General features: G+C 44.0%; 1 protein-coding gene across 12 annotated transcripts in view; it reads left to right on the top strand.

The window, feature by feature from the left end:
- The window catches only part of LOC137374610 (transcription factor COE3-like), a 517,803-nt gene that overhangs the window by 42,895 nt on the left and 451,105 nt on the right, over positions 1 to 23,803 (top strand). For 11 of the 12 annotated variants that reach the window (XM_068041855.1, XM_068041689.1, XM_068041473.1 and 8 more), the window contains exon 6: positions 12,480 to 12,548. The exons of the other annotated variant lie outside the window; for it this stretch is intronic. In XM_068041855.1, coding sequence (XP_067897956.1) covers positions 12,480 to 12,548 — 69 coding nt within the window. The remainder of the gene's footprint in view (positions 1 to 12,479; positions 12,549 to 23,803) is intronic. 12 annotated transcript variants of the gene reach the window in all.

The following is a 23,803-nucleotide window of genomic DNA, read 5'->3' as shown; positions in this document are numbered from 1 at the left end:
AACACAAATAATTATCAGCTGGCAGACACTGGTACCATCACCTACGGATAGAAATGACTTGAATCTGGTCCTACCAATGAGGCCTGCAGTCTGTCAGAGTCATCACACAACCTCCATAAGAACAGAAGATGCTGAAAATGCTCAGCAGGTCTGGCAGCAACAATGAAAGAGAAGCAGAGTTAACATTTCAGATTGATGACCTTTCATCAGAACACCCACTTGAGAACATGCTGTCAACACACAAACACCTTGACAGTACAGTTCCCTTCAGTAAACTTCAGCTCATCTAAAACCTGCAGCCTGTATCCTAACTTGCACTAAGTCCTGTTCATCCACCATCCCCGTCTAAGATCTGCAATTCCCTGCCTAAACCTTGGGGCATTTTATTATGTCAAACGTGCTATGCAAATGCAAGTAGTTATTTTTAGAGCTTGCAAGGAAGGTGAAGCCGAAAGGTGTAAAGGTGGATGGCATGGACACATGTACTGCAGTGGTTCAAGAAGGTGGCTCACCACCACCTTCTCAAGGGCAATTAGGGATGAGTGGGAGATCTGAAACAGATGCCTTCAAAATCTGGACTGGGGTCAAACAAGGCTGTGTGATGTTGTATGATTGCCTTTAAGAGTGATGTCCCCTTAAGATCTTAGTATGCTAATGAGCTAAGTACCAGGAACAAGTCATGTGACTGCAAGCCTGAGTCACTCTACAACTGTAACACCCAGAGTAAGGTTCTGTAAATAGCTTGCTCTGTAGTGTATATAATAGCCTAGCTGTAAATAAACCTGTTTGAGATCTTCAACCAACTGGACTCCATGCATGTCATTTATGTTGCAACATAAACAAATTCAATATATGGTGGCAGTGGTGGTGAGAAGATAAAGATAAGGGTTGAAGACCCTGGTTAAAACAGCTCTGAAAATGACCTTTCCTACACCCAGTAGAGAGAGAGTCCAAGAAAAATACTGGCTCAAACAGTGAACAAAGAACTTACCTCAAGCTGTAGAAGAACACAGAACGACAGGCTGCAAGTAAATTGGGTGAGTCATTGTACGGACGAGCAAGGGATACTGCTAAAAAATAAGCTTTGAAGTCCTTCAAAAGATTGTTTTTTTTAAAAGCTCCGTGTAGAAAAAAAATGGGAAGACCCAACTCCTTTCCCAAGCTGATCGAGTTTGGTGCCATGATAGGAGACGTCTGTTAGAAAAATACATGGGAAAAACACGATCACTGCAGAGCCTCTTCCAAGCAACCACTCGAGTGTGAATGAACTACAGTAAAAAAAATTAAAACCACTCGAGCGTGAAGAACATAAACAAACTAAAAAAAAAACCATTGAACTGCCTATTGAATAGCTGAGTAAACAGAACAGGCTTAAGTGCTGGAAGCAAGATAAACACACAGCACTAGCAAATCCCTGCTCCTGTCAATCAAAGCAGCTAGTCTAAATAACTGAGAGTCTCTTAAAGGGGAAATAGTGCAGAGTCATAAAACAGGTCTGAAAGCAAAAGAACAGCAGAAATATGGACACCAAATTTTCCAGCATGAACTGGAAGCCCTTGGATATCCTATCCAAATTTCAACTGTTCAAACAAAGAATGTGGTTATGCTTCACAGACCAAATAATTGTTGAACCAGAATAGCAGTTGGAAATGAGGAGTTACACAGAATCAATAACTCTGGCTTATCTGATGAGGACCAGAAAGATCACGTAAAGAAATGGAAAGTGCTGGAAGATCAACTCAGATTAAGAGTGAATTTTAGAATTCACTGCTTGGAATTAATGTCCTATAGGCAACAGCCACAGCCACAGGAATCAATAGACCAGTTCGTCAGTCGAAGCTGTAGTAATGCGACTGAATCAGAAGCTGAGTTGTTGGACCGAATAATGGAGCTAGTGCTTGTATCGACACCCATTGAAGCATTTCAGAAAGACGTCTTGGGGAAAAAGAAAGGTCACAGCATTGATGCACTGCTGGAAGGTGGCAGGAAATATGAAGCCATTGTAGCTGGACAACAGCACCTGCAAGCACTAGGTGCAGCCAACAGTATTGGCACCATAATCAGGTCGAAAAGAGCAAGCAAGCTATGTGGTAAGTGAGGTCTGTCCCATTTCATGGTGAAATTGCCCTGCATTTCATTATTTGTGCAGGGCGTGCAGTTCAAAAGGACACTTGGCCCACCTATGCAAGAAATCTAGGTCCAAAGATGCAGCCAGAAGCCGCAGCAGAACAGAAACAAACACAATCCAGGCGCAGCAACAGGGCAACAGCAGCAAGGAGAGTGCCAGAGACTTGCGTAAACGCAAGCCGATACATGAAGTCCACAGCGAAACAGACCTGAGACAAGACTCAACGAGAAGTAATTTTCAGCCAGAAGACAAACACGTGTTCCACGTTGTGAACCTGACACATCACGTTGATGAAGTCAAAGAACTGGAAGCTTTCACCACTATTAATATCACATGCCCGAAGAAAGTTGGCAAACATACATTAGGGTCAGGATTGACACTGGCGCTAGTGCAAATATCCTACCAGTCCGAATATTCAAAGATATGTACTGGAGTCATTGGAAATCAATGATACAACCGACGACTGCCAAGTTATCTGCATACAACAGGTCACCCATTCCTTGCAGTGGCACACTAAAAATGAAATGCAGCTATGGCAAGTCGGTATGGAAACCACAAGTATTCTACTTAGTAGACATGAGTGGACCAGCAGTGGCAGTCCTACAACCATGTAAGGACCTCAACATCATAACTATCCATGACAGCATTTCCAAGGGGCAACTCTAAGGACCGGAACCCACTTGCAGTCTCTGACCAGCATCAAACGGTGCAGTCTGGAAATCCAGCAACAGCACAACTATGCCATGCCTTCACTCTGCTCTCCAGAGAACCACAACGAGTCAGAATGGACAGATACCTCCATGAGGCCAAATTCTCCTCCCTCAACAAGTCCAATGTCCTGAAGAGGCAGAGGAGGAATGAGTTGAAGCATTCTCTTTTGGTTCTCGAGATGAGGTGTTGGAACTTTCCAAGAATGTCAAGACCTCAAAAGTGGTCATTTTGAGAAAAGCAATGAAGTATGTTAGCAGGCTGAATGCAGAAAGGGAGAAACCTCAGAAAAAACTGCAACAGATGAGACGCAAATTCTCCGAGCAAGAGTTGTCAAACCACCGAAACGGTATATGGACTTCCGAGCCTCTATACTTGTAAATTGCACAATATCTATACCTGTGTAAATAATTTTGGTGTTATCTATTTTATGTGTTTTTACTTTTAGCGTACGAGACTTATCTTTGGAAAGAAAGGGGATGTTCTATGATTGCCTTTAAGAGTGATGTCCCTTTAAGATTTTAGTACGCTAATGAGCTAAGTACCAGGATGTAGTCATGTGACTCAAAGCCAGAGTCACCCTGCAACTGTAACACCCAGAGTAAGGTTCTGTAAATAGTTTGCTGCGTACTGGATGTAATAGTCCAGCTTTAATAGTCTAATAGTTAAATAGTTTAATAGTTTAATAGTACTGGATGTAATAGTCTAGCGGCACAGTGGCGCAGTGGTTAGCACCGCAGCCTCACAACTCCAGGGACCCGGGTTCGATTCTGGGTACTGCCTGTGCGGAGTTTGCAAGTTCTCCCTGTGTCTGCGTGGGTTTTCGCCGGGTGCTCCGGTTTCCTCCCACATCCAAAAGATTTGTAGGTGATAGGTAAATTGGCAGTTGTAAATTGCCCCTAGTGTTGGGAGGTGATAGGGAATATGGGATTACTGTAGGGTTAGTATAAATGGGTGGTTGTTGGTCAGCACAGACTCGGTGGGCCGAAGGGCCTGTTTCAATGCTGTATCTCGAAATAAACATGTTTGAGATTTTCAACCAACTGGACTCCATGCATCTCATTTATATTGCATCAAACACCATAAGAGAACTCATTGCATGTGATAGCCCCCATACTATTTACAATCTACCTGACAGTGACTATTCACCTCATCAAAGATCAGCTGCCCTCTGGTGTGAATATTAAATACTGCCTAGATGGAAAACACATTAACCTCAGTCGCCTTCGTGCCAAAACGAAACTGACCACCATAGACATACATGATCTACAGTTTGTGGATGACTGCAGTGTCGTTGCCCACTCTGCGCCAGATTGGCAAGCCCCTCTCGATCTCTTCAATTCGGCAGACAAGAGACTTGGCCTGTCCTTGAATGTTGCCAAAACAAAACTCATATATCAAGCCACACCTGGTCAGCCAAATATTCCACCTTCCATATATATTGAAGGAGAGACTGTGGAATATGTTGAGCACTTCCCATACCTTGGCAGCCATCTCTCTCAAAAGGCCACCATTGACGAAGAGATCCAGCACTGGATCAGCTGCGCCAGCTCAGCCTTCTACAAACTACAGCAGCGAGTGTTTGACTACGAAGACCTCCGCAAGTCAACAAAAGTCCTACTGCACAGAGCAGTTGTTGTCACCACACTCCTGTATGTGAGACCTGGACTGTGTATCAGCGACACGTAAGAGCGCGACAGAAATTCCATCAGCAATGTCTCTGCCTCATCCTCCAACTTCAATGGGAGGACCATTGAACAAATACTAGCGTCCTTCTTGAAGCCAGCTCCTCAAGCATTTAGGCAAAACACCTGCAAAACCAACTTCGATGGACTGGATGCTGTGTCTGGTTGACCTAAAACCATCTCGTCCACCAGGTCCTGTTTTCTCAACTCTCAAATGGCCAGCGTTCCAGGGAAGGACAAAGAAAAAGCTTCAAAGACACTCTGAAGCTCTCTTTGAAGCATAGCAGCATTGACATTGATGACTGGGAGGAAGGAGCTTGCTACCAATCATTCAAAACGGTGATAACTTGTCCATCAAGCTGCATCATGCTTTGAGTCCAAACACCTTAAAGATGAGGCAGAGCGGTAGAGGTAGAGAAGGAAAGAAAAGGAAGCAAATCCTGTGCTCTGGATCCCACTACTTGTGGAACGTTCTGCCCACATGCCCAAAGATCTGCAGGCCGAGAATCAGCCTGTTCATTCACCTGAAGAGCCATGGCAGAAACTCACAACCTTGAGTAGACGCCATCCTCAAATCGATGGACGGCTCAGGGATGGGCAACAAATACTGGTCTTGCCAGCGACGCTCACATCCCAGGAATGAATAAAACAAAAATGTATCAGGTCAAGTCACTAATTTGTGCTGTTTTCATGTCCAGGGGAACAGGGAGTAGGATTAAACGTTGTAGTTTTGGTTGAAACCTTGATCTTCCTTGTTCAGGACGCAGTGTGTCATTAACATTCTGTTTATTTATCACACTAGCACAGGCTATTTGTGCACAAACTCAACCTGCTGTGCCTCCAAATGCTAATTGGTCTCAGGGAACCTCTGTTGATATTCTTGTTTCCTGTAGGGAAAAAAAAATCTAGCGCAACACAGGATCTGCAGAGGGCTGCTTTCAGATAGGTGCCAGTTGGCTGCTCATGCTAGAGCCTGGCTACCTGACCCGAACCCGACTAAACCCGGCTACGTGTGTCGGGTTCGGGTCGGGTCTGTATTTGGCGTCCAGCATTCAGGCTCAGGCTGAGGTCGGGCTAGATTGTCCTGTTTTGTTTTGTATCGTTTTTGTTTTAGTCTATGACCTTTTTCTGTTTCAAAAATATGCTTGTTATTTTCGGGTCGGGTCAGGCATTTAAAAAAATTAAAGGACTTGGGCCTGGGTTAGGCTCGGGTTGCCTGTTGTCGGGTCGGGCCCGGGTCGGGTTTTAATTTTATACCCAAGCCAGGCTTTAGCTCACGCCAATGGTTCTTGAACCCGAGGCCTCACACAGCCAATGGCAGCACCATATATATCCTGCTTGATTCATTAAGGCCAGGGTCAAGACAGTAGACTAGTGCCCTGTTTTACTGACTGTATCTCAACTGATGTTAATCCAGCTCCCTCACACTGTCACTCAGTATCCCCTCCCCCAGCACCCTCTGTTACTGACTGTATCTCTATTGATATTAATCCAGCTCCCTCACACTATCACTCAGTATCCCCTCCCCCAGCACCCTCTGTTACTGACTGTATCTCTATTGATGTTAATCCAGCTCCCTCACGCTGTCACTCAGTATCCCCTCCCCCATCACCCTCAGTTACTGACTGTATCTCTGTTGATGTTAATCCAGCTCCCTCACACTGTCACTCAGTAACCCCTCTCCCCAGCACCCTCTGTTATTGACTGTATCTCTATTGATGTTAATCCAGCTCCCTCACGCTGTCACTCAGTATCCCCTCCCCCATCACCCTCAGTTACTGACTGTATCTCTATTGATGTTAATCCAAGGGAGTAGATAGACGGTTCTGTGGTCGAAAACGAGACTCCCGAATGGTATGTTGCCTCCCAGGTGCACGGGTCAGGGATGTCTCAGATCGGCTGCAGAACATTCTGAAGGGGGAGGGTGAACAGTCAGTTGTTGTTGTGCACATAGGCACCAATGATATCGGTAAAAAACGGGATGAGGTCCAACAAGCAGAATTTAGGGAGTTAGGAGCCAAGTTAAAAAGTAGGACCTCAGAGGTAGTCATCTCAGGATTGATACCAGTGCCACGTGATAGTCAGAGTAGAAATGAAAGAATAGTCAGGATGAATGCGTGGCTTGAGAGATGGTGCAGGAGGGAGGGGTTCAGATTTTTGGGACATTGGGACCGGTTCTGGGGGAGGTGGGACTATTACAAATTGGACGGTCTACACCTGGGCCGGACTGGAACCAATGTCCTTGGGGGTGCTTTTGCGAACGCTGTTGGGGAGGGTTTAAACTAATGTGGCAGGGGGTTTGGATCCAAATGAGGAGGTCAGTGGACAGTAAGGAGGTAGTAACAAAAGCCTGTAAGGAACTAGATAATGAAGTCAGCGTGACTAAGGGGAAGAGTAGGCAGGGAGCAGATGATGAAAGCAAAGGGACTGGTGGTCTGAGGTGCATTTGTTTTAATGCAAGAAGTGTAGTAGGTAAGGCAGATGTACTTAGGGCTTGGATTAGTACCTGGGCGTATGATGTTATTGCTATTACTGAGACTTGGTTAAGGGAAGGGTATGATTGGCAACTAAATATCCCAGGATATCGATGCTTCAGGCGGGATAGAGAGGGAGGTAATAGGGGTGCAGGAGTTGCATTACTGGTCAAAGAGGATATCACAGCTGTGCTGAAGGAAGGCACTATGGAGGACTCAAGCTGTGAGACAATATGGGCAGAACTCAGAAATAGGAAGGGTGCGGTAACAATGTTGGGGCTGTACTACAGGCCTCCCAACAGCGAGCGTGAGATAGAGGTACAAATATGTAAACAGATTATGGAAAGATGTAGGAGCAACAGGGTGGTGGTGATAGGAGATTTTAATTTTCCCAACATTGACTGGGATTCACTTAGTGTTAGAGGTCTAGATGGAGCAGAATTTGTAAGGAGCATCCAGGAGGGTTTTCTAGAGCAGTATGTAAATAGTCCAACTCGGGAAGGGGCCATACTGGACCTGGTGTTGGGGAATGAGCCCGGCCAGGTGGTTGAAGTTTCAGTAGGGGACTACTTTGGGAATAGTGATCACAATTCCGTAAGTTTTAGAATACTCATGGACAAAGACGAGAGTGGTCCTAAAGGAAGAGTGCTAAATTGGGGGAAGGCCAACTATACCAAAATTCGGCAGGAGCTGGGGAATGTAAATTGGGAGCAGCTGTTTGAAGGTAAATCCACATTTGATATGTGGGAGGCTTTTAAAGAGAGGTTGATTAGCGTGCAGGAGAGACATGTTCCTGTGAAAATGAGGGATAGAAATGGCAAGATGAGGGAACCATGGATGACAGGTGAAATTGTGAGACTAGCTAAGAGGAAAAAGGAAGCACACATAAGGTCTAGGCGGCTGAAGAAAGACGAAGCTTTGGAAGAATATCGGGAATGTAGGACCAATCTGAAACGAGGAATTAAGAGGGCTAAAAGGGGTCATGAAATATCTTTAGCAAACAGGGTTAAGGAAAATCCCAAAGCCTTTTATTCATATATAAGGAGCAAGAGGATAACTAGAGAAAGGATTGGCCCACTCAAGGACAAAGGAGAAAAGTTATGCATGGAGTCAGAGAAAATGGGTGAGATTCTAAACGAGTACTTTGCATCGGGATTCACCGAGGAGAGGGACATGACGAATGTTGAGGTTAGGGACAGATGCTTGATTACTCTAGGTCAAGTCGGCATAAGGAGGGAGGAAGTGTTGGGTATTCTAAAAGGCATTAAGGTGGACAAGTCCCCAGGTCCGGATGGGATCTATCCCAGGTTACTGAGGGAAGCGAGAGAGGAAATAGCTGGGGCCTTAACAGATATCTTTGCAGCATCTTTAAACACGGGTGAGGTCCCGGAAGACTGGAGAATTGCTAATGTTGTCCCCTTGTTTAAGAAGGGTAGCAGGGATAATCCAGGTAATTATAGACCGGTGAGCCTGACGTCAGTGGTCGGGAAGCTGCTGGAGAAGGTACTGAGGGATAGGATCTATTCCCATTTGGAAGAAAGTGGGCTTATCAGTGATAGGCAACATGGTTTTGTGCAGGGAAGGTCATGTCTTACCAACTTAATAGAATTCTTTGAGGAAGTGACAAAGTTGATTGATGAGGGAAGGGCTGTAGATGTCATATACATGGACTTCAGTAAGGCGTTTGATAAAGTTCCCCATGGTAGGCTGATGGAGAAAGTGAAGTCGCATGGGATCCAGGGTGTACTAGCTAGATGGATAAAGAAATGGCTGGGCCACAGGAGACAGAGAGTAGCAGTGGAAGGGAGTTTCTCAAAATGGAGACGTGTGACCAGTGGTGTTCCACAGGGATCCGTGCTGGGACCACTGTTGTTTGTGATATACATAAATGATTTGGAGGAAAGTATAGGTGGTCTGATTAGCAAGTTTGCAGACGACACTAAGATTGGAGGAGTAGCAGATAGTGAAGGGAACTGTCAGAGAATACAGCAGAATATAGATAGACTGGAGAGTTGGGCAGAGAAATGGCAGATGGAGTTCAATCAGGGTAAATGCGAGGTGATGCATTTTGGAAGATCCAATTCAAGAGTGAATTATACAGTAAATGGAAAAGTCCTGGGGAAAATTGATGTACAGAGAGATTTGGGTGTTCAGGTCCATTGTTCCCTGAAGGTGGCAACGCAGGTAAATAGAGTGGTCAAGAAGGCATACGGCATGCTTTCCTTCATCGGACAGGGTATTGCGTACAAGAGTTGGCAGGTCATGTTACAGTTGTATAGGACTTTGGTTCGGCCACATTTGGAATACTGCGTGCAGTTCTGGTCGCCACATTACCAAAAGGATGTGGATGCTTTGGAGAGGGTGCAGAGGAGGTTCACCAGGATGTTGCCTGGTATGGAGGGCGCTAGCTATGAAGAGAGGTTGAGTAGATTAGGATTATTTTCATTAGAAAGGCGGAGGTTGAGGGGGGACCTGATTGAGGTGTACAAAATCATGAGAGGTATAGACAGGGTGGATAGCAAGAAGCTTTTTCCCAGAGTGGGGGATTCAAATACTAGGGGTCACGAGTTCCAAGTGTGAGGGGAAAAGTTTAGGGGGGATATGCGTGGAAAGTTCTTTACGCAGAGGGTGGTGGGTGCCTGGAACGCGTTGCCAGCGGAGGTGGTAGATGCGAACACGATAGCGTCTTTTAAGATGTATCTAGACAGATACATGAATGGGCAGGAAGCAAAGAGATACAGACCCTTCGAAAATATGCGACATGTTTAGGTAGAGGATCTGGATCGGCGCAGGCTTGGAGGGCCGAAGGGCCTGTTCCTGTGCTGTAATTTTCTTTGTCCTTTGTTCTTTAGTCTTTGATAATCCAGCTCCCTTACACTGTCACTCCGTTACTCCTCTCCCCAGCACCCTGTGTTACTGACTGTATCTCTATTGATGTTAATCCAGCTCCCTCACACTGTCACTCAGTAACCCCTCTCCCCCAGCGCCCTGTGTTACTGACTGTGTCTCTACTGATGTTAATCCAGCTTCCTCACACTGTCACTCAGTAACCCCTCTCCCCAGCACCCTCTGTTATTGACTGTATCTCTACTGATGTTAATCCAGCTCCCTCCCACTGTCACTCAGTAACCCCTCTCCCCAGTGCCCTGTGTTACTGATTGTATTTCTGTTGATATTAATCAAGCTCTCTCACACCTTCAGTAAATCTTCCGATGCAGTACCCTTTTCATAGTCTGTATCTATAAGTGAAAGAAGGAGCTTGAATTTATATACCTCAGGCCATCAATAAGTGCTTTGCAGCTAATGAAGTAATTTTGAAGTATAGTCACTGTTATAATGCAGGAAATGAGGAAGCCAATTTATACACAGCAAGCTCCCACAAACAACAGGCCATCTGTTTTTAATGTAAAAGCAAAATACTGCAGATGCTGGAAATCTGAAATAAAAACAAGAAATGCTCGAAATACTCAACAGGTCAGGCAGCAACTATGGAGAGAGAAGCAGAGTGAACATTTCAGGTCAGTTCTGATGAAGGGTCACTGACCTGAAACGTTAACTCTGTTTCTCTCTCCACAGATGCTGCTGACCTGCTGAGTATTTCCAGCATTTCTTGTTTTTATATCTGTATTTAATGTTTTGGTTGAGGGATAGATATTGGCCTAAACACCGAGGAGTGAGCTCCTACTCTTCTTCAAATAGTGTCCTTGGATCTTGTACGTCCACCTGAGAGGACAGTCAGAGTCTCGGTTTAACAGGTAAATTTCTGCCCCTATTTCCAGGGGCTAAGGGGTGGGACCATCTGGTCTATTCTAGTGAACTGAATGTGGAAGTACATGTGGGTTCAGGCAGTCTTAGAAGGAGTGTAGTTAGCAGTTGGCAGGAAAAAAGACAAAAGCGCAAGGGGAGAGCCAACTGTGTAACAGCTCCGACAAACAAATTTTTCTGCAGCACCTGTGGAAGAGTCTGTCACTCTAGAATTAGCCTTTATAGCCACTCCAGGCGCTGCTTCACAAACCACTGGCCACCTCCAGGCGCTTACCCATTGTCTCTCGAGATAAGGAGGCCAAAGAAGAAGAGTTTGTGTGTGTTGTGGCTGGCTCACACCCAGACCTGAGGTGGAAGAAAAACAGCTATTTGCTTCTTCAAGATGACCTAATTGAGGTTTCTTTGATTATGAAGGAGTTTGAAAGGGTAGCCGTACGGAAGATATTTCTTCCTTGGGAGACCAAAACTAGGGGCCATAAATATAAGATAATCACGAATAAATTCAGGAGAAACTTCTTTACCCAGAGAATGGTCAGAAAATGGAACTAGCTAACATAACGAGCTGTTGAAGCGAACAACATAGATGTATTTAAGGGAAGCTAGCTAAACTGAGTGAGGAAGGAATAGGAGAACATGTTGATGGAGTTAGATGAAGCAGCTGGGAGGAGGCTCATGTGAAGGTTAAACGCGAGCGTAGATTGCTTGGGCCGAATAGCCTATTTCTGTGCTGTAAATACTAAGTAATCTTTTACATTGGTGCGACCTCATCTTTTTGAGTGGGTTTGAGGTAAGGCAGTCTTAAAAATAGTCTTGATGGTGGGATGTCAGAATGTTCTTGATGGTGAACCTTCCTTTTTAAAGGAACTCTGATTGTAAGATTCAGAACTATACTGGATCCTAAAGGTGAGGCTTTCTCTTGAAAAGGTTTTAACTTTTGACTCACACTGGGCAGTCAGTGGGCAAGTGCTGACTGTAACAGCTCGGAGGCTCAAGGCGAGTGTTTCTAGGCCTAGGCCATGATTACATGCAGCTGGCGAACTCCTCCTGAGGCAGTGGTCCAGTTGGATAGGTGGCAAAACTCCTATGTGGGTGATGATGAGGCTCATTAACGAAAAGCAAAAAGTTGTACCAGTCATGACCTCAGGAGGTTCCAAAGCACTTCAGTTCCTTCGCTGTTGCAATGTAAGAACTGTCAATTGCCTCTTATTCACTATGTAGTTCTACCAACTGTCTATTGTTCACTATCTAAATAGTATTATTCTCTGTGCACTTCACTCTATTACCCTTCATATCTCCCAGCTGTCTTTAACCTTCTGTCTTTAACCGTCTTTCAAGTGAGATGTTAAACTAAGGCCCCGTCTGCTCCCTAAGGTGAATTTAAAAGATCCCACGGCACTACTTCGAAGATGAGCAGAGGAGTTATCCCAGAGTCCTGACCCTTAATATCACAAGAAAAAGATGATCTGGTCATTATCACGTTGCTGTTTGTGGCGGTTTGCTTCATGCAAATTGGCTGCTGCGTTTCCTACATTTCAACAGTGACTAACACTTCAAAGGTACTTCATTGGCTGTAAAGCACTTTGGGACATCCTGAGGTCAAAAAAGGCATTATAGAAATACAAGTCCTTTATTATGTGATTCATTCAGATCCATTTCTTACCCTCTGCCCATCAACGTCCCTGATCGACATTAACTTATTACCCATTTTTGTTTTTGTAGCCGATGTTGTGACAAGAAAAGCTGTGGGAACCGGAACGAAACGCCTTCTGATCCAGTTATCATTGACAGGTAAGGAATGTGCTTTCCTGCTAGGCTCTTGGTTCTCAGCCTGTTGAGGTTTAAATGTGCACAGTAAGGGGTTTGCTCTACCCTGTAACCAGGCTCAGAGTAACTTGTTGTCACGTTAGAATGGCAATTATCTCTCCGCTATGTGTTAGTGTCACTTGTTTTGGATTTACCTGTGGAGGAGTGACTTTTGTTTGAAGTGCATGGTACTAGCGTGTTGACCTGTAAAGTGGTTTCCCCATGCCGTCACCTCAGGGATCCGTGATCTTAGAACTGTTTTCCAAAGGGGAAAGGAGGGACTAATAAACAGTGGGCCTACCTGTTAATGCTTAGAGACATCTAGCTGGTTCGTTGTGTTGGTTGAAGGATGCTTTATTGCAAGGTTTCCTTATTGCTTTGCTGGGGCCCACATGGAGCCCTGACAGTTGAGGCGTCAAGGCCGAGACAACTCAGTCCTATAAGTACTTACTGTCCAGAGCGTCTTGTATGAATTTCTTGAGGTCTGGAAAAGGCTACTCTCAATTGGCTAAATCCTAAGTCTCTCCATAGAGCAGAGGATGTTAGGGGCGATTTAATAGAAGTGCTCAAAATGATGCAGCGTTTTGACAGAGTAACTAAAGGGAAACTGTTTGCACCGGCAGAAGGGTCAGTAACAAGAGGAAACAGGTTGAAGGTGATTGGAAAAAGAATCAGTTGGGGTGGGTGGGAATGGGTGTGGTGGTGGAGACAAGGATAATTTTTTTACACAGCGAGTTGTTAAGTTTTGGAATGCATTGTCTGAAGGATGGTGGAAGCAACTTGCAAAAGGGAATTGGATATAAACTTGAAAGGGAAAAGATCTGCAGGGCTATGGGAAAAAAATGGAGAGGGGGTGGTTAGTGGGACTAATTGGTTGGCTCTTTCAAAGAGCCAGCACAGGCACGATGGGCTGATTGGCCTCCTTCTGTATCACTATCTAGGTCCATTCATATAAGTAGCTGGTAGTAGTATGCCAGGTAGTGAGAATGTGAGTTTAAACTTTAAGTGTGGCCTTCATTTCTCTGAAGCATGCGCTTATGTGACCCTGTGAAGGCCAAAGCTCGGATCTCTCTGGTTTGGAGGTGAAGGGGAATAGAAAAGGATGGGTGTAGTTAATACAGAGGAAGACTGCAACAGGAAGACATTATTAAATTTAAAGAATGGGCATGTAATTGGCAAATGAGCTTCAAAATTGATAAGTGTGAGGTAATATGTTTTGTTATGAAGAGTGTAGAAGCTACATAATCCTTGGACAATTGGAGTAGAGGAGCAGAGGGATCAGTGTGCACACAGATACACAAATCACTGGAAGTAGTGATGGAAGTTACTAAAGCCATTAAAAAAAAAAGGAAACTGCATAGGGATTCATTTCTCGAGGAATGGAATTGAAAAGCGGAGACTTTATTTTGGACTTGTGTAGAACTTTGGTTAGAGCACACTTAGATACTGTGCACAATTCCAATTTTCATATATAAAGCAGAGGCATTGGAGAAGGTGCAAAAACGATTTACTAGAATGGTACCAGAACTGAGAGGTTATACCTGTTAGGCAAGATTGAACGAGTTGGGGCTCATCTCTCTAGGAAAGAGAAGGCTGAGAGGTGTCCCGAAAAAGGTCTTTAAGATTATGAAAGGGTTTGATAGAGTAGACACAGAGACGATGTTTCCACTTGCAGGCGAGATGGAATTTTATGCTCTCTCCTGCGGTGGGGCGGGAGGGGTGGGGGAGAGGGGTTTGGAGGTGGGGAGAGCATAAAATCAGGTGGGATGGTGGTGGTAGTGGGGGGGCGGACTCTGCCACCATCCCGCCTCCGCTGAAATTTAGTCCAGGGCGGGAAGGCCTGTGATCGGCCTTCCAGCCCAGCCGACATTTGAGGCCCTTAACTGGGTAGTTAACCCCTAATTAAGATCCCCTTCCAGCCGCAATTACCCGTGCAGCAGGTGGCCCTGTCACCGCACGGGAAGCACGGCACGATAAACTGTGCGGGCTGCTTCCCGATTGTGGGGGCGGGGGGGCTTAGTACAAAGACACTTAGTGCCTGAATGAGGGACCTGGCATCAGAAAGGAGGGGCCCACTGAGGGACACCCCTCCTGCTCTTGCTGCCGACAGCCCTCTCCTCTTCCCTCGTGACCCCCACCTGTGAGACCCCTCCCACCCTGACCTACCTTAAGCCTGGTTCCAGCGCCGCTCCTTGGTGTCTGGTCTCAACAGCAGCCACGGCCTCTGTGGTGGCGCTGCAGCTGACGGCCTCTGATTGGCCACCAGCTCAGCAAGGCCGGGACTTCCAGCGACAGGGTCCTAAATCGTACGGAAGGCCCACGGCTGTCAAATTCAGTGCCTGATTGCGGGGACATGGTGGCATAGTGGTAATGTCACTGGATTAGTAATCCAGATCCCAGGCTAATGCCCTGGGGGCATGGGTTCAAATTCCACCAAAGCAGCTAGTGGAATTTAAATTCAATTAAATAATAATAATCTGGAATTGAAAACTAGTCTCAGTAATGAGAATTAGGGAAGGAAATCTGCCGTCCTTACCTGGTCTGCTCTACATGTGATCTACAGATCCACCGCAATGCGGTTAACTCTTCACTGCCCCCTGAAATGGCCCAGCAAACCACTCAGTTTAAGGGTAAGTAGGAAAGGCCAACAAATGCTGGCCTTGCCAGCGACGCCCACACCCCATGAAAGAATAATTTAAAAAAACTAAATTCGGAAGGCCTTCCATACAAGAGGCGACGGAGGGATCTCGGCTTCAGTTTCCCCCGATGTTGAGACCTCTGCCGCCAGCATAAAATTCCCACCCCAGAAGTAAGGGCTATAATTATGATAGTTGCTAAAATCCAATAGGGAATTTAGAGAAACTTCCTTCCTGAGAGAATGGTGAGAATGTGGCACGCACTCACACAAGGAGTAGTTGAGCTGAGTAGCACAGATACATTATAGGGACAGCTGGCTAAGCACTTGAGGAAGACAAGAATGTATTGGTGGGGTTACATAATGAAGGGTGGGAAGAGGCTTGTGTGGAGCATAAACACCAGCATGAACCAGTTGGGCCAAGTAACTTGTTCCTGTGCTTATAAATACTTTGTAATATAGCGGGTGAAGAAAAACAAAATTAATGGCCCTGGATTTGCTGGGGTAGGGATCTCGCGACATGTCCTGTGAGTTGGATTCTTTTTCTCAGCCTTCAACTTGAGAATGTTTTTGCCCTGTGACTCGCTGGATGTGCGAGCTGACAACAGGGCACCTTGGTGAGTGATGGGACCAACAGTACATCTCCTTATTCAGAGGGAGATAGTGATTGAGAAAGAAATAGGATGAATTAGAGTCAAATCAGGTCCAGAAAGAGATGTAGAGAGAGGGAAGGAAAGATTGGATTGAGAGAGAAAAGAAACAAAAGGAAATCTTGTTGTTAAGTCGCTAAGTACCAGACCTATTTTTCTGCGTTCAATTTATTGGGTAATTCACGTACAAATCCTGCAATTTCTTGAGGAAATTTCAACGCGGACATTGAGAGCGAGCTCCCGTTTTTGTGAGGCTAATGACGGAGGAGCGCAAATCATCCGACAATTTATGGTGATTTGCAACTTACACTGCATCTCGCCACAGGTTGGGGGATTTTTATGCATTAATGATGGTAAGTGCAGCAAACTCTCTGTTATTTCCCTAGCAAATTCTATGCCAATATAGTTTCTTTATGACAGAGGCATAAATTACACTGAACGTGCCAAAGATCTGGGTGTTGTGAACAACAGCAGTGATGGTAGCTATCAGCAATGGCATTGGCATCAAGTCTCATGTCAAATTCTACCGAGAGTAACCTTAGGTTAGCCTGAAGTGCTTTGCAGCCAATTAAGTACTTTTGAAGTGTAGTCACTGTTGTAATATAGGAAACATAGCAACCAATATGTGCTCAACAAGATCCCACAAATAGTAATGCAATAAAGACCAAATCATCTGTTTTCATGATAGGGCTATATATTGGCCAGGGTACCTCCCCTCACTTCTTCAAACAGTGCCATGGGATCTATTACATCCACCTGAGAGGGAAGACGAAGTCTTATCTGAAAGATGGCCCCTCCAACAATGCGGCACCACCTGAGTACTGTACTGCATCATGAGTCTTTTTTGTGCTCAAGTCTCAGGAGTGGGTTATGAACCCACAGCCTTGACTCAGAGGCAAGGCTACCTGCTGAGCTACGGCTGACACTGAGGATTGGCAGCTGTGCTGCCCGGTGGGGAGCTGAGTCCTGGCACTTAAAAGATCCCTGGGCTTCAATTCCAGGGCTATGCTGACATGGCTGTTTCTAGGATGGTACTGTGGTTGATGACTGACCATCAGCTTCAGGCTCATCTCCAATCAACCCCTAACCACCACCGCACCCCCCCCACCCCCCCCCCCCCCCATCTCCCCACACCACCAACTCCCTTCTTCTAACCTGTGCGGGGAGCAAAGTTATCAGCCAGGATTCCCTTTCTTGATCAATACTCCAGAGATCCATGCCAGACAGTACTTAGTCTATGAGCATTTTGTGAGGAAAAGATCAGGCTGTGATGCATCTATAGTCAAATAGCCTACTGGAGTTTTTTGGAGATACAGCACTGAAACAGGCCCTTCGGCCCACCGAGTCTGTGCCAGCCAACAACCACCCATTTATACTAATCCTACATTAATCCCATATTCCCTACCACATCCCCACCATTCTCCTACCACCTACCTACACTAGGGGAAATTTACAATGGCCAATTTACCTATCAACCTGCAAGTCTTTGGTTGTGGGAAGAAACCGGAGTACCTGGCAGAAACCCACGCGGTCACAGGGAGAACTTGCAAACTCCACACAGGCAGGACCCAGAACTGAACCCAGGTCGCTGGAGCTGTGAGGCTGCGGTGCTAACCACTGCGCCACCCTGCATGAACAAGTGAAGCTTTACATTTGAAATGTTTGCCATTGCCTGTTTACTCTGTACTATTTTATGAAAGAGGGGGAATTGAATGTCTTTCATTCATGTGTTTCTGAGAGAGAGAAAACACCAACAGGAGAACAGTGGAGAAAGGGTTAACTGAAAGGGGGAAATCCTGTCAGGTCATTTCATCAAGGAGACAAGGCCTTTGTAAAAAAGTGATTTGATATCTCAAATAAGCAAGGATTCTTTTGTATCAATGAGTTCTGTTACAGAAATGTTAAAGAAGGAAAACAGCCAGCTAGTTTAATATTTTCCTGAGTTTTGGTTATTGATATTAGGTGCATTAAAGTCATCCTGAAGCCTAATGGATCAGTCTGCTCATTTTGTTTTGTAATTAAGGCCCAACCATTAGAAATCACTGGTTTGGGCTCAGCTGGAGTATTGTGTTCAGTTCTGGACACCACTCCTTAGGAAGGATATCAAGGCTTTACAGAGGATGCAGAGGAGATATACTAGAATAGTACCAGGGATGAGGGATTTCAGTTATGTGGAGAGACTGGAGAAGCTGGGGTTGCTCTCCTTAGAGAAGTTTAAGCGGATATTGGATAGAGCTGTTTAAAATCAGGAAGTGTTTTGATAATGTAGGTAAGGCAAAACTGATTCAGTGGCAAAAGAGACAGTAACCAGATGACACGGATTTCACAGAACGAGAGGAGAGATGAGGAGAAGTTGTTTAATGCAGCAAGTTATTGTGATCTGGCATGCGTTGCCTGAAATGGCGGTGGAAGCAGATTAAATAATAATTTTCAAAGGGGAATTGGATAAATACTTGAAGGAGGAAAATGTGCAGGCCTATTGGGAAAGAGCAAGGCAAGTGGGACTAATTGAATAGCTGTTTTGAAAAGCAGACACCGGCACAATGGGCTGAATGGGCTCTTCTGTACTGTCTCATTCTATGATTCTCTCAGTTCTTTCTGGAGGTTATATTTATTTTGTTCATAGCATTATATGTTGTACGTCAAACCATGTAAAAGAGCATGGAAATGATTTTTAAGGTGGATTATTGAGCTTGAAAGAAAATGCCTTGTTTTTTCTATGAATCTGTTTGATTTTGATAGAGCGATGAAAACACTGTGTGTTGAACAAAAAGAATTGTTTTTAACGGCATTTAGCCATTAAAGTGATAAAATGGAAACTTCACATCATTGCTATTACATGCAAATGTATCACTGTCCCATCAGAGTGGTATTTAATCGGCCAGAATGTCTCCTTGGAGGGAAATTCACAGCAATGTGTAGACATCGGGAAGTTGTTTCCACTTGCGGGGTGAGTCCAAAACTAGGGGCCATAAGTATGAGATTGTCACCAATAAATACAATGGAGAATTCAGGAGGGATGTCTTTGCCAGAGAGTGGTGAGAATGTGGAACTTGCTACCACATGGACTGTATTCCAGGAGATATACACATGAGGGGAAAAAGGAATAGACAGACAGGGTGAGATGAAGTGCAGCTCCTTTGTGTCCTCCTCACAACTTACATTCTCACCTAGCTTTGTATCGTCAGCAAACTTAGATACATTACTCTCGGTCTCTTCGTCTAGGTTATTAATATAGATTACAAATAGCTGAGGCCCCATCACTGATTCTTGCAGCACTCCACTCTTCACAGCCTGCCAACTTGAAAATGCCCCATTCATCTCTGCTTCCTGTCCATTAACCAATCCTCTATCCAAACTGTATTGTTAAGACTTCCTTAATAATAGATTCCAGCAATTTCGCAGTGACAGATATTGGCTAACTGGCTATAACTTCCTATTTTTTCTCTCCCTCCTTTCTTGAATAGCAGTGTTCCATTTGCTAACTTCCAATCTGCTGGAAATGTTCTAGAATCTAGGGAATTTTGGAAAATCATAACCAGTGCATCCGCTACCTCTGCAGCTACCTCTTTTAGAACCCTAGGATGCAGGCCATGAGTTCTTGGGATTTTTCAGCTTTTAGTCCCTTAAATTTCTCCAATACCTTTTGCTGCTGATATTAATTACGTTAAGTTCTTCACTTTTATTAGCCTCTTTGTTGCTCTCTATTTCTGGTATGTAATTTATGTCTGCTACTGTGAAGACAGAAAATATTTGTTCAACATCTCTGCCATTTTCTCATTCTCTATAATAATTTCTCCTATCTATGCCTCTAAGGGACCAATGTTTATTTTAGCTACTCTCCTACTTTTTATATATTTGTAAAAGCTCTTACAATCTGTTTTTTATATTCGTGGCTATTTTACTTTCATTCTATTTTTATACCTTTTTATTAACTTTCTGGTCACCCTTTGCTGGTTTCTAAAACAATCCCAATCCTGAAGGCTTACTCCTATTCTTTACAAGATTATAAGTCTTTTCTTTTCATCTAGTACTGTCCTTAACTTGCCTTAGTAAGTTGTGCGGCACAGTGGCGCAGTGGTTAGCACTGCAGCCTCACAGCTCCAGGGACCCGGGTTCGATTCTGGGTACTGCCTGTGTGGAGTTTGCAAGTTCTCCCTGTGTCTGCGTGGGTTTTCTCCGGGTGCTCCGGTTTCCTCCCACAAGCCAAAAGACTTGCAGGTGGATAGGTAAATTGGCCATTATAAATTGTCACTAGTATAGGTAGGTGGTAGGGAAATATCGGGACAGGTGGGGATGTTTGGTAGGAATATGGGATTAGTGTAGGATTAGTATAAATGGGTGGTTGATGGTCGGCACAGACTCGGTGGGCCGAAGGGCCTGTTTCAGTGCTGTATATCTAATCTAGTAAGCCACAAATGGATCTTTCTTGTTGAGTTTTTGTGTTTTTAATGGAAAGTATTTTTGTTGAACATGTTGAATCATTTTCTTAAATGTTTCCCACTGATTATTTACTGCCATAACTTGTCTATTTATCCAATCAACCTTAGCCAGCTCTCCCTCATACCTATGTAATTGACTTTGTTTAACATTCTTGTTTGTGATTGGAGTATATCACTTTCAAACTTAATATGGAATTCAATTATTATGATCACTTTTTCCCCAGAGGATCTTTTACTATGAGATTACTAATTAAACTTGCCTCATTGCACAATACTAGATCTAAAATAGCTTTATCCTTAGTTGATTCCACAACATATTGTTCCAGGAAACTGCCGATGAAAGCATTCTACAAATTTATCTTCCAAAATTCCTTTGCAAATTTGATTTGTCCGGTCTATATGAAGATTAAAATCCCCCACAATTATTACTTTGCCTTTGTTACAAGCTCCAATTATTTATTACTTAATTCTCTGTCCAACAGCAAACTACAGCTATGGGGCCTATAAACTACTTTTACCAGTGTTTCCTTACTCTTTTTATTCCGAATCTCTCCCTTACTGATTCTACTTCCTGATCTTCTGAAACAAGATCCTTTCTCACGACTGTCTTTATGTCATCCTTTATTACCAAGGCTACTCCTCCTCCTTTTCCATTCTGTATGTCTTTTCAAATTGTGTGTACCCTGGAATATTTATTTCCCAACCATGGTCACCTTGTAATCATGTCTCTCTAATAGTGATTAGATCCAAACTATTTATCTCTATTTGTGCCACCAGTTCATCTATCTTATTGTGAATACTTTGTGCATTCAGATAAAGAGCCTTTAATTTTGTTCTTTTACGACTATTCTTTGCATGGACCTCATTCGCTGATTAACCATTAAACTCTCTGTCCCTTCCTGCCCCACTCAGCCTGTCTTTACCCAAATTGCTACATTTGATACTTTGCTACTATTGTCCGACCCTTTGTCTTGAGGTTTCTAAATCTTCCTTCACCTGAGCACGCTCCACTACTCTTTTCGTTTAAAGTCTTCTCTACAACCCCAATTATGCAATTTGCCAGGACTCTGATCCCAGCCAGTTGGGCCTGCTGGGCAAGATGTGCTGTAAGTACTACGTAATAATATATCAAAACCCTTCATAATTTCGAACACCTAACTTAAGTTTTGAGGAAAGGTTAAATTTGAAGTAGTTTCCTTTGCAAAAGAGATTTGGAGGTTGCTTCGTTGACATTTTCAGGATAATGAAGATAGTCCAACAATTAATTCACTGTGATGAAAAGTTCAAATAGTCATTTGGTAGTACAGAACTTGAGTATTGCTGAAAATAGAGACATGTTGTCGAAGCCTTACATTGGTATTCTTGCAGATTGTCCTGAGGAGTGCAAGACGAAAAGCTTCGACAACATATCTCTCTATTTTCAGCAATACAAACGTTCAAATACAATAGTTGGAAATGAAGGAATAAGAAGGGAATTGGGTGAACAATTTTTAACTCAGTGAAGATAATCAGCAAGGCTGAGGATTTGAATATTGTATATGGGTTCTCAGTTCTGGAGAGAGAAGGGATTGAAGGATGTATCGAAGAACTGGGCAGCTAGCCTGATCTATCAAAAAGAATAGCCTTGTTGGACCAAGACATCTTTTTATGTTCCTAAACAATCTTGTCATTCTTGTCATTGTAACAACTGCTACTGACTAGTTGTTTCTCCATCATTTATTCATAGACCTACACAGTAAAATAAACAGATAAATGTTCACCTTCCCATTGGAAGGTAAATCAAAGAACTAAGCTCCGGACACTTAGAGATTAAAATTTATTTTTTTAAAGTCACACAAGGGAAGATTGGGATGTGGTTTGCTTTGCCAAAATTGGAGAACGATGCTAAATCAATGACAGCAAATACCAGACAATTACTGAAAAAAGAATATAAAGATTTTTATGAGGAGAAAGCAGGAAGATGGGATTGAATAAATCAGCTCCTGAGGAAAGCTAAAAGTCAATGATGGCTCAGTGGGTTGCACTCTCACCTTTCAGTTGGAAGGTTGTGGTTTTAAGTTCCACTGCAGAGACTTAAATACATAATCCAGGCTGATACTTGTGCAGAACTGAGGGGGTTTAGTTTAGTTTAGTGATACAGCACTGAAACAGGCTCTTCGGCCCACCGAGTCTGTACCAACCATCAACCACCCATATATACTAATCCTACACTAATCCCATATTCCTACCACATCCCCACCTGTTCCTATATTTCCCTACCACCTACCTACTAGGGGCAATTTATAACGGCCAATTTACCTACCAACCTGCAAGTCTTTTGGCTTGTGGGAGGAAACCAGAGCACCCGGAGAAAACCCACGCAGACACAGGGAGAACTTGCAAACTCCACACAGGCAGTATCCAGAACTGGACCCGGGTCGCTGGAGCTGTGAGGCTGCGGTGCTAACCATTGCGCCACTGCACTGTTGGTAGGTTCTGTCCTTCAGAAGAGATGTTAAACTAGGAGAGATTTGGTGGTAACCTTGTTCAGGATATTGAAGATAGTCAAAAAGTTTAATTCATTGTGATGAAAAGTTCAACTACAAGAAGTGGAAATGAAGGGGATTGGGGAGAGCAATTTTTACTCGTAACGTAATAGATTTGCCAAAGACACTTGGTAAGGCTGCCCTCTCAGATGAACTAACAGATCCTAAGGCACTATTTTGAAGAAGAGCAGGGGAATTATCCCCAGTGTCCTGGTCAATATTTATCCCTCAAGCAACATTATAAAAACACATTATCTGGTCATCATCACATTGCTGTTGTGGGAATTTGCTGAGTGCAAATTGGCTGCTGTGCCTGCTACATTACAACAGTGACTACACTTCAAAAGTACTTTTGTTTGCTGCAACATGCTTTGGGGCATCCTGCGGTCATGAAAGGCACTATATGAATGCAAGTCCTTCCTTCTTTCAATGGAGACAGGGAGCACCAAATAATCTCCTGTTAAAATCTTTATGTTTCTCTCAGCATCGGAGAGTCTACTAACTTCTAGATAGGATGTTAGAATAACGGTCCAGTCGCTAACTTCACAGTTACAATAACCTCTGTCTCTCTATTTTATTGCTAGTATGTTCATTGCTATTTTGAACTTTTTTCTCTTCTTCTTAAAGACTCCACATGCACCACTCTAAATGTTCTTTCGCCTCCCTGTTTCTGTGTGGAAATAAAGAATCATCACACATCTTATGCCTCATTCATATCAGCTGTGCTTTAGTGGTAACATTCTTGTTTCTAAGTCAGCAGGCTGTAGATTCAAGTCCCGTTCCTGAACTTTGAACACGGAATCCAGGCTGACGCTTTGAGTGCAATACTGATTGAGGGCTGCACGGTTAGCGGTGCCGGTTTTTGGATGAAGCGTTAAACTGAAGCACTTCCCCTCTCAGGTGGAAATAAAAGATCCCATGGCACTATTTGAAAGGAATGCAGGGGAGTTCTCTCAGTGTTTTGGCCAATATTTATCCTTCAACCAAC

This window comes from Heterodontus francisci, chromosome 1 (genome assembly GCF_036365525.1).
Source record: "Heterodontus francisci isolate sHetFra1 chromosome 1, sHetFra1.hap1, whole genome shotgun sequence".
Classification (NCBI taxonomy): domain Eukaryota; kingdom Metazoa; phylum Chordata; class Chondrichthyes; order Heterodontiformes; family Heterodontidae; genus Heterodontus; species Heterodontus francisci.
This window is presented reverse-complemented; position numbering and strand designations above follow the sequence as displayed.